At 31.7% G+C, this 12,488-nt stretch overlaps 1 protein-coding gene across 1 annotated transcript in view; it reads left to right on the plus strand.

Annotated features, from left to right (window-relative positions):
* The window catches only part of ADAMTS20 (ADAM metallopeptidase with thrombospondin type 1 motif 20), a 191,725-nt gene that overhangs the window by 134,476 nt on the left and 44,761 nt on the right, over positions 1 to 12,488 (plus strand). Inside the window, exon 26 of the mRNA XM_055095736.2 lies at positions 11,565 to 11,732. Within this exon, the coding sequence (XP_054951711.1) occupies positions 11,565 to 11,732 (168 nt within the window). The remainder of the gene's footprint in view (positions 1 to 11,564; positions 11,733 to 12,488) is intronic.

Below are 12,488 nucleotides of genomic sequence, written 5' to 3' on the forward strand. Positions count from 1 at the left end.
AAACAACAATAATGCAATATGTTTTCATTAGTTCATAAATACTGTATATATCTAAAGAGTTAAATTATTGTGATTCTTGAAATATTTTTAAGATATGTTTTTCCCTCTCTTTTTATCATATCTTTAAAATTGCAGTTTTCTCTTTCTTATCCCTTCTTATCTACACAAAACATAAATTCTTTGAAGACAATTTTCAATTGAAGTGCATAAAGCTTCAATTGTGTCCTAGTGAAACTTCCTAAAGTTGGGGGCCATACATAATACAATATAGCCCATTTCTTTGTAGGAAAACTAAATAAACATTTGCTTCCAATTCTCATTCTGCACTCTGAAGTAAGAATCAATCAAATTCCTCCTCTATAGGGCAAATATTTGAAGACAGTTGTTTCTGTCTGCCTTCTGCTTTCCAGAAATCCAAGTCTTTCCTCCCCTAGAAGTAATCTCTAATCCTTTCATCTATATCTTTTGATATTTACCCTCCATATTGCCAAATAATAGGCTTATTCAGCTGTTTTTGGATATATCCAAACAAATTTACCTATTGACTCCCTTTTATAGAGGTTGAGAATTCCAAATTAATTCCAAATCAATTTTGATTAAGTCAGCAGTGCTGCAATGTCAGTGTGGAACCAAGTAGTGTACTGTACTTTGAAACGTTGCTCCTTTCTTACACAACTCTTCATTTTTCCTGGGGAGGATTGCCTTGTTTTAAAATTTGCTTAGTTTCGTTATGTTTTAATCACTGTTTTTTTCCTTAAGGGCTTGAACAGCTATGTAAAATCTCTATGAATGGTTTGTCTAAATGCTCAGATATTTCCTCTGTTTTGGACTCCTTCCAGAGACCCCTCCACCCCCAGTCTGCCTCCTCTGATCTGGCACAGATGACCTTAACCCTGCTGTAACAGTCTCTCATCCTGTGTTTTGGTTTTGATAACTTTTTCTTACATCACATATGTTTCTCTTTTTTTGGTTTACCCTCTCATACTAAAACACTTCTTCCTGCCTGTACCTTCCTTAAAAATGAAAAAAAACCAGAGGTGCAATTTTCCTTCTGTGCAAACCTGGAACTGACTTTAGTCAATCCTTATATTGGAATAATTGACTAGCTATAAAATTCTAGCTTGAAGATAATTTCCCTCAAAATTTTTAAGGCATTGCCTATTTTACTTTAGCATTCTGAGCTATTATTGAGAAGTCCAAATGCATTCTGATTCCTTCCCTATTGAATGTGCCCTTGTTTCCATGCCTGTTCCACTGAAGCTTTTGGTATTTTCTTTCTGTTTATCCCTGTCATTCTTACAGTTTCTGGTGAAGTGACTTAGTGTTAACGAATGTGCTTAAAATTTACTTTGCTATACATTCTGTAAGCTCTTTCATTAAAAAGATTTGTGTTGGGAAAATTTGTTGTATTACACTTTGATAATTGCTATGCAACCATTTTTTAAAAAACTCTTTCTGGTTAAATATTGGGATTCTTGGATTGGTCTTCCAATTTTCTTGTTTTTATCTTCCTATTTCTACTTCTGTCTTTTGATTTTACTTGATGGGAAACTTTATCAATATTTAAACTATATATTGAATTCTTTATTTTAGTTATATTTTTTAATTATCAAAAGGTTTGTCTTGCATTCTTATTGTTTTAGTGACATAGTATTCTATTTTTGTTTTGTCCATATAGGATCTACATTTCTCTCATAACTACAGTATTTTTATTTTCAGGGGATAGTTTCTCTTTATTTTCTCTTGATAAAAACACACTCAGGATTTGAGAAAGGAAGTAAAAAAAAAAGGAATACAGGTTAGTATGCTTTTAGGTTATTGTGTCAAGCACTATTTCAGGTTTCTTCATACATTATATAATTTAATCTCACAACCACCTTGAGATGTAAGTGTTATTATTATCATAGCTTCTGACAGCTGAGATTCAATTGTAGGCCTCTGACACCAAATCCCATGTACTGCTAGATTAGTATTCCATCTACTACTCTCCACTAGTGAAAATGATGAAACCCCAACTTAAATATTGATACAAATAGTTAATTTTGTGTGATTAAAGGCAAAATCTTAGAAATTAACTTAAATTCATTGAAATATGAAATTAATCTCTAAAACATTCTCCCCTCAGCTTTTTTTACATATGGAAAACAGACATTAATATGTGCAGTGGGTATGGTCTTTTAATCTCAACTCTGACATTTCTCTTTTCAAAGCATCCTTAGAACTCATTTATTTCTCATCTCAGAGTACTCTGTGCATATTCCTTTTTAGGCCTTTATAACCCTACTTAAAAGCATAGTTCTTGGCTTTATGGCTGTTAACTCCCACAGCTAGCACATAAAACATTTGTGGGAACTTGAAATGGTAAATCCTGCTATTTTGTTGGCACTTGATTTTAAGAATTTTGTAAATGTTACCATAGTAATGCCTTAAAAGACAATATTTTTGTAAAAAGGTATGCTTTAGATATTTTTCTAATCTCTTTAGCTTTTTATGGTCTACTCACACTGAATAGTTTTCTGCATTTGTCAGTCCAGGAAGGCAGACGGTCATGCTTCTGGATGTAGGCTCTCAGGGGTAAGATGGGAGTGGAGTTTTTATAATGGAATGTGGCACACATACTTTCAAAAGCAGTGTTTCATTTGATTTGTGTAAAAACATTAAGAAAAAGTAAATTCACAATAATGGCCCCAAAGAAATTGTTAAAAATAGACAAGATTTGCATTGTTCTCATATTAACCATACCATTTTTCTCCATGTCACCCTATACTTGTAAAGGTTCATGTTACTGGATGAGTCAATAAAAACTCCAAACAGGAACTCTTTAGATGAGTTCCACTTGCTAAACAGATTTTATAGAGGAGTCTGAAATGTTCATTTCCCCTTTGTAGTACATACAAAGAATATTATTAGAAAGTTAAAAGTATAAATTACAAGCTTTAAATGAATGGCAGTTTTTCTTGAGTATTTTTTGCTACAAATAGTGCTCACATCTTGAGTTAGACTTACATTTACTATTGCTTCTACCAAAATAAACTCAAGTTCAATAACTAATGTTTGCAGGTTTGAAATGATTCTTTATCAAAACTTATTATTGAAGAAAATTAATCCAATAATTGAGTCCTTTAATTCTCACTCACTAGGATGATTTCTTGTTCCAATTTTCTAATAGTTATTTGTGGAAAATAATATTATAAAATGAGATAAGTGAATATTTCTGTACAAGATACTTGCATAAGTTACTGCAGCTTTCCCTCAGGTTTTATATTTGAAAGTGAAAATAATCACAAAACTTTTCCAAAGTTATAATATAGAAAATATTAATAATTATAGTAAATTATCTTTAAATATTACTTCCAATTGAGTTAGATGAATTACATCTAAGTTCTCTCATATTGCATGAATTAGCCAAGAACTGTAAATCCATTATGAGTGTACATACATGTACATATATGCTCAAAATAATATAAAATTATATATTATTATTACAATGATATTAATTTAATCGAAGTCTGCTGGATATATTTGTTGTTAATCATTTGGTTTTTTCCTTTAAGTTGAGAGTCAAATATATTTGCAAATTAATCTGATTTTTAAATTTTTAAATGTCTGGAGCTACAAATTTTAAATATGATTAGATGCAATGCAATTGAATGAAATATTTCAGTGGTAAATATTTTTAAAACCAAATGCTTTCTTGGCTTATTAGAGCTGAATAGTCAAAGAACGCCTGTAACAAGTTAAAAAGGACATTTTCAAACTCCATTAAACTTTAAAACTGTAAGTATTATCTTTCAGGAAGCACTATGAATGGGGTCCCTGTTGATGGATTTAGTGTCTTACTCCTTAGAGCACATGTGTATTGAATTAAAGGAACAGTAGCAGTACTATTTTAGAGTTGACACTCTAGTCTTAATATGCATATTTTGTCATTTTTTTTGTTTTAAGCAGAAATATATCCTACTACTCTATTATAGCTACTTTAATGTTTTACTTTGCTAATAATTGAGACGCTCAATTTAAAAAAGGTTTCTTCATTCTAGGTAATTCCCTCAATTACAAAGTAGTTGTATAAACTCATATCTAAGATTTTACTGTAGTGGGCTTTTCTCTTAGATCTCCAAGTATCATTGGCTTCTGGAAGATTTCAGAACTATTGGGGTTTAGATATAGCCTCTTTGTTTTATTTAGAGAATGTTATTATAGGCTTCTAAAAAAATGAAAGACATATACAGGGATGCATACACATGATAGTGTTTTGTTTCTCAGAATATCTAATTTCTGGTCTGTTTTGACTTGAAATTCTGTCATTTCCTGATTTAATATGTTGTTTCATACACTAATCTTTTATTTCATAATAGTGTTCTAAAGACATTTAATATAATCACTCAAACATCATTTAAAGAATTATTTAGCAAAATAGCTATAATATGTTTTTTATTAAAAAATTTTAATTTAACTTTGCTGCAGATGCATAAAATAGTTTAATTTTGAAAAGAGATAAAAACAGGATAAATAATACATACTCTAATGTTGAAAAGTTCACTGATACATTTGGAATTGCCAAAGACTAAAGAAAACACAACTAATCCTCTCAAATTGTTCCAAGAGAGACACTCCAACATCTGATTATCTTTAGCTATTATAATATGTGGATGTTTAAAGAAAAACCACTCTATTTTATGTATTGCATGATACATGTTATGAAGTTGCACTTATCTTGACGGAAATGATTTCTGGTTTGTAATGAGAAGCTGGATTTGAATTTGTAATGTATAATATGTGTGTTTCCTTAAGTTTACCTTTACTTAAACGAAAAGGTTGCATGAACCCTCAGCATGTTTTCTTTGGTTGTCTGCAGAAATTAGCTAATACCTGGCATACAATGAGCAATAGGATAGACATAATACCCAGCCATATGGTTATAAGTGCTTACATTTTCAACGATGACTTATGCACCTTGCTGTCAGAAAGCAGACAAAGAGAAGTGACATATCTAGTAATAAAGTAAAAATTTGTTTTTGTCTGATCATTTGATGACTTCTTAATTATTATGTTTTGAAAAACAATCAGAAAACTTCAAAAGCCAAAGTGAAATTGAATAATATCACCTCATTTATTTTTACTCAGTTTTGTATTTTCTTGTCGTCATTTTTTGTTTAATAACAACAATAGAGGACTAAAATAAAATGGTTGAGGGAGAAAAATGATAATTATGAAGTTTATGTCTAGTTAGGTTATTTATGGTAGCTGAAAAATTAAGTTTCATAATTTTTAACCATCCCCAAAATGGTTTTTGAAAAAGCATATGAAATGTTTACAATTATATTATCAAATTTTGAAATATTTAATTTATTTATTGATTATTATTATTATTATTATTATTAGAGAAGATGTCTTCTTCTGTTGCCCAGGCTGCAGTGCAGTGGGGTGATCATGGCTCACTGCAACCTCCGTCCCCTGGGCTCCAAGAGTCATCACACCTCAGTCTCCCAAGTAGCTGGGACCACAGATGTGCATCACCATCACCATGCCTGGCTAATTTTTTTTTTTTTTTTTTTTTTGTAGAGATGAGGTCTCATTTTGTTACCAGGCTGATCTCAAACTCCTGGGTTCAAGCAATCCTCTGGCCTCAGCCTCCCAAAGTGCTGGGGCTACAGGCATGAGCCACCCCACCTGGCCTCTATTTAATTTTAAATATTTTCCTTATCAGCAAATGTGGAGGCATGTTTAAGGAGTAGTAGTTTAACTGTTGTAAGATACTTCTAGTTCTTACTGATTGACCTGGAATAACTAAACAATCTGTGCTTCAGCAAAAGAGTCATTGCCAAATTCACTCATTGAAAGTTTGTTCAGCTGGCAATAATTTAGGCTGTGTATGGATTTAGAAAATTTTAAATTATAACACAATAATTTATATGAAGGAAACATGTATGAAGGTAAACTAGGTTTTCTTTAAACTCCCTCTCAATAATCAACTTTATCTTAGTAGTCACTAAAAATATTTAACATAAAACTTACAGTTGATGTCAAAGTCTTTTTCTAATATTGTGTTTCAAAGACTAATTTTTAGTGTATTAAATATTAGTTTTGATACTCTTAGAGAAGTTTAACTAAAGTTTAGATGATTAACATAAAAACAAATATATATATCTTCATCCATAGATGAAATGATGTAGTAGCACATGAAATGGATATTTACTACTTTTGTAGCCAAGCTTAATTAAAAGATCCAATGGATAAATAATGCTTACTCTTAATTTTAATTTCATTTGATTTTTTATACACCAAACTTCAGATATTTTTTCAAATAGCCAGCTGAGCGATTTTTATAGCTAAAATTGAGGATGATCATTACTATGTAAAATATCTATTACGTTGGAAATGTACCATCTAAATCAGTTCATGTGGTGCCAGCAGAATATCTACCACTTCAGACAAACATTGGTCAGTAAGTTGATGCAAGATCCTGTGGTTCATGGTGCGTTGGTATTATTCCCTCCTTGTAAAAGAAAGGTAGAATGAGTCATGACACACTAAATTAAAAACGAGTGATTCTGGGTGCTTTCTATGTGTGTGTGTGTGTGTATGTGTGTGTGTGTGTGTGTGTGTCCCCACAATATGTCTGTTCTCAGCAGATTTTATAGTCTGGAAAAGAAAAGAGACATAGAACAGACACTTTCAGGTGTACTGAGTATAGCAAAGGATGCTAAAAAAATTCTGTAAGAACCCTACCTAATCTGGTCTAAATTGGACATCAGACATCCTCCATCAGAGAAGGGAGTTTCGAGAAGGAAATGAGATTTAAACTCAGCACTGAAAAATACGTGGGGATGAAATGGGTGAACATGTTGGGGTGGGAGGAAATGATATGATGACATGTGCAATGATATGATGACTTGAGCTGGGAATGAACAGAGTATTTTCCGGGAAACAACATTCATACGTCGACTCTCCATCTCTTCTCTATCTGTCTCATCTTCACTATTCCATTTGCTTTATGGGAGACATTTTCAGTCTTGTCCTGAATCTAATCAATGTGATATTCTGCAGTACTCTTTTTAGTTCTTTATTGATTTTATTTTACTTTGCATTTTGCTATAGCATTACAGATGTCTTTAGAGTTTTCTTAGTTTGGCTATTTCTCTCTTTAAAAAAAAATGCCTTTCATCTTACCTTTACCCAGAGATGTATATGAAATAGGTATTTTATAGTTACCCAGCTTGTAAAATCTATAAAGGGCACAGTTTATGCATGACTAGAGTAATAGTTACTTTTCAGGGATATACAATTACTAGTTAGGGTACATATTAATTCTAACCAGTACCTGTATGTTTCCCCCTACTGTCAGAAAGGATACAGTGCCAGATCAGTATAATAGTTTAGGGAAGCCTAAAAAAAAACAAGGCTTCCATTTCCTACAACTGAAACTAAATGAATTTTATTTCCTTATTTTATTTTGTTTAATAATTTAAGTTTCCAGAATTAATCAAGAAGACTCCCACAAATTAAGTCAATACATTCATTCTTCTGCAGTATCCTTACATATAAACAAAAAAATCTGCACCTCAAATATGAGAAGTAATCTTATTCTATAATTATGTACAGCTTTTCTCTAAAAATAAAAATATACTTATTCCAAAGTTATCATGTTAGAGGGGACTAATTAACTTCAGATCTCCATTCTGGAAGGCAAAGTACCAGCCAACTAGAACAACTCTAAAGATCTACTACATTTTCAGGCCTTGCAAATTTTGCATTTGTTTCAAATGCCCTGTTTTATCTTAGACATTTGTCTGCACATAATTTATAAGAATTATCAGTTCAGGGCACTTGTATGTTTATTTAGTATCACTACTTCTGAAATGGGTTGTGTGCTGTATCTACTGCTCCATAGTAGTCATGGAAAAAAAAAATCTCAGTAACAGTTTAAGACTATGTCAATTAAGGGAACTAGGGCTGATTTTTGAGAAAAAGTCTTTTGATGAGAATGCTAGAAATGAATTATACAGCACTAAATAAAACTTCAAGACTATGATGTTGTCAGAGTTATAAAATGGAGGGGAAAAAACAGCAGATTGCTGGGATACCAGAAGAAAAAACTGCATGTTTGAATATTCCTACCAAATGGGCTATTTTGTGGAATCCTTACAACTCAGAATGTATTATGGTTTGAAAGGAAGGTATCATTTCACTAGTTGTTTACTCTATGGATGCCTTATTCCAACTAAAACATAACTGTTTGCATAACATGTCCTGTTTTACTTTAAAGAAATTCCCAGATGGAATTCCATCAGATATGATAAAATACTGGATGTATTCCTTTTTAAATCTTGAGGATAGAATCTGTACTTACCCTCTTCAGATCTTGGAGAAAAAGAACTTTACTTTAAAAGTATATCTAAAGCACAATTTATTTTATAATTCTTTGATTTTGTATTTTTTTCTAACATTCCTAGAGGACTTTTGGTTTTTTAACCAATAAATATATTTCATGGAATTTAAAATTTTTGAGTAAATTATTTTAGAGTTTAATAAAAGCAAATTAAAAATTGCTTATACCATTAATCAACATCCATCAGCTGATAGTTATTACACATGCCACTTTGTAGGTGATATGGGTGATCTAAAAGGACTTGACCTTCAGGAAGCTGGGTAGATGAAGCATGTGACAAAAGTTGAAAATGCAGAAAATGATGAAGTGCTAAAAACAGGGTAGGACTCAGAAGAGTTCAGGGAAGTGAAAGATTGATGTGTATTTACCCTAGACATGGGATTGAATTAGGGCTTTAAGGATAATTATTAGAGGAAGTGATTAGTCTAGGTAAAGAAAATAATGAGTTAGGCCCTGTTTTTGAGCGAATGTGTCACATTAAAGAGAAAGCAATTATGCTTAAAGAGAGCAAAGGTTTGCATGGTGAAAAGCAGCAAAATATGAAGTTGGAAAGGCATGTTGACTAAAATTTGGTGGATCAAGAAAGCAAGGAGTATAAGTTTGGTTTGCTATTAAGACAATAAGAGAGCCATTGTTAGCACTTGAGCAAAAAAAAAAAAAGCATAAAAATATACTTATAAATTATAAAATATAAAGATTGATAAAAATAGATTTATGTTTAAATTATGTTCAATGGCAATAACAGTCTGGATTAGACTAGTAATAAGTTATATTAGTTTAATAGATTAAAGTAACAAAGAAGAGAGAGAAGCAAAGATGACCTAAAGTTATAGAGTAGAAGACTATTCAGTTTCTTGAAAAATAATTATTAACTTTGGCAGTGTACTACATGTGTGAGTTTATATTCCACTCATAGATAATGCTTATAGAGGAAATGTATTGCTGAATTCTTAATTAGAATTTGGAATTTAACCTGTCTCCTCTTACGTTACCTAGCTTTGTAAATGAATTGGCCATTCTTATCAGAAATGCCAACAACTTACTGTATATTTACTGGCTGATTCTTGGATTCTTGGCATTGTTAAAAGAACTCTGGGAATTTTACAAAACAGACACAGCTGGACAATGTCTAGATAAGTCATATCAAACATACACATAAGACCATTCATCTTTGTCCATCAACAAACCTACCTCTCCTTCAAGAATGAATTTAAATATTATCTTCTCTTTGAACACTTACAAATGTCCTAGAAAGAAATGGCTACATTTCATGAATTTTTAAATTCTATCATACTTTTTATTGTATCCTTTTAATGGTATTTAGTATTGTATAGTGTTTTTGTTTTTCTGATCTTTATTGAGTGCAATATTAAGACCTACACTGGTATAATTCACTTCATAGATGATGTGTATCATTTAGATTATAAGCACTTGGAGGATACATCAAGGGCAAAAGCAAGAGATGCTGTTTAATGAATCTTTGCATGACTATTCACAGTAATTATTACCTTTTAATAAAGTGGCTAGCAGAGGGAGTAATAAATGCTTCCTTTGTTCAAAAAGTAACAATTTAAAAGTATTATTTAGGGGAAAATTATTCTTCCATGTGTGAACATGTACATACTCAAAGTAGTCAGCACACTCCATGGTATATACTTGATACTCAATAATATTTGAATTTTTTTTTTTAGTATAGAATAGGTTATACTCTGAAAAATAAACAATGAAGAAAAGAAAGAGGCAGGGTAAGTGCCCAAGATAACATGGTCAGGAACGGTAAAGCATATAGGTAGGTCTAGATCAATAGAAGGAAAGAATGTATCTTAATACAACATATGAAGATCCATTAGAGATTTTCACAGAACCAAGTGTGCTCTAAGCAGCATGGAATGGCTGTATTAATGAGGTGGAGGAGAGATCGAGAACATCTAAGATATGATAATAGTTCTTAATAATCAATGCATTATTGCAACATATTGCTAGTAATATAAAAAGGTAAATTATCTCCAGACTGTTCATTTTTTAAAAGTTTAAAGTATTTGAGTATCAAATAGGCCATATAGTCTAATATTCTATGAGTTCACAATATGCATAAAATGCATAATGTGTTTCTAAATGAAACCATATGCCAACAACTGTCTCTCTCAGAGGAATGAGAAAGGTTGTCTGAACTCCATGACTTCTTTGCTTAGCTTTCCCCTGGTACATATATCATGCTGAAATTGTCAATATCCTCTCTGAGACTATATGAAGGAAAATGGTAGAAGAGCAAGCTAATGTTTACTGAGGATCTACCAAGTGTAGTAGGACTGGGTTAGACATTTCATATTCTTTATCTTATGTTAATCTTCATAACAAGTTTGTAAGATTGATGCTACTACTCATGTTTTATAAATGAAAAAAAATCAAGACTTGGACAGGTTATGAAATGTGCCTAAAGTCACCCAGCTATAAGTGGCAGAAGTGATACTCAATGCCAGAGCCCAAGTGCTTTCTACCATATTGCACTGTCCTCACTCATAAAATGAAAACTGGCTGACAAATGAAGTCAAATCGTTATTTTACCTATATTTTTAAAAAGACTTCAGTTATTTTTTGTTTACTAAATAAATCAGAAGGCCGATGGTGGAGAAAGACATCTTCCAGACTGATGCCAAAACCAACCTGAACTGAAATGCTGTTAAAAAAATAAACTTTCTGCTTTCTCAATCAGTTTTCTGCACTGAGAGATTACTAAAATTTTTTAACATAGAAAACATACTTTACAGTATAGAAAAGCATGTGGAGATAAAAATAGAATGGGTATTGATGCTACAAGATTGAATACAAGTTTTATTGGATGATAAAAGGAGTTAGTTGAGGATAGTCTAACCTTAAAAGATTTAAAGCATTGTTGTGTCAGAAGAGTACCTGGTATATTGTAGACAATCAATACATTTTTGTAGAATAAATTATAAAAATGTAATCATATTACCTTATGATATTCACATTAATTGATGGTCCAGAGCAGATTGGTAACTTTTAACTTTTCACTAATTAGAAATACTAGAGCATATCTTCATAAAAATATCAAAGGAATTATGTGTGGATTGTTACATTTTGTACTTCTTTAAGATAAGCTTAAATTAATCAAGAAGAAAATGAATCAAGTGCATTCATATTTCTTTTCTAGTGCTCAGCTTCTTGTGGTAAAGGTAGAAAGTACCGTGAAGTGTTTTGCATTGACCAATTCCAAAGGAAATTAGAAGACACAAATTGCAGTCAAGTACAGAAACCTCCAACTCACAAAGCCTGTAGATCTGTCAGATGCCCTTCATGGAAAGCCAATAGCTGGAATGAGGTATATGATGTATATTTTATAATTATATATGTATTTTTTTGTATTTAAAAAGAAAATTCATTCTTATTTTTCATAACCTTGAATGTTTTGCTTCTCTAAAATTTATCGTTATATACTTTTTTGCACTATGCTGTAAGTTAGTATTAATACTAAACAGTGTTAACACATTTCCTAAGTTTATAGTTAAATAATAAATTAGTCATTTGATTTTTTAAAAAATTAAGACCAGTTCTTGCTATGTTGCCCAAGCTGTTCTTAAACTCCTGGGCTCAAGCAATCCTCCCATCTTGTCCTCCCAAAGTGCTGGGATTACAGACGTGAGCCACTGTGCCCAGCCTAGTCATTTGATTTTTGTGACTATAAACTTAACAAGAAATTTTGTTACTGAATACTAGCAGAGGCTACTGATAATCATAATACTATTCTATGCAGGCTAACAGAAAAATATATATGATGATACATTTAGTAACTGCCTTGTTTCTACCCCTAAATCTTGGATTTTAGCTAAGATTGAATCCTGGAGAAGGGACTGGTAAATTCCAGATGGGATTGTAATCCGAGATTGAAAGTTAGGAAGTTGTCAGAGATAGATAGCCTAGGCTGCGCTAGAATGAAAAGACTCACCAAAAATGAAAAGACTTAGCAAAAATGAAGCTGATAAATAAATGAGACCCTGGCTGACAATTTAGCCTGTAAAAGAAGGGTAATTGATACCACTTGGCATACTCAGAGGAAAGAGATCAAAATTTAAATTCG

Source organism: Pan paniscus, chromosome 10, assembly GCF_029289425.2.
Source record: "Pan paniscus chromosome 10, NHGRI_mPanPan1-v2.0_pri, whole genome shotgun sequence".
In the NCBI taxonomy this organism is placed as follows: Eukaryota; Metazoa; Chordata; class Mammalia; order Primates; family Hominidae; genus Pan; species Pan paniscus.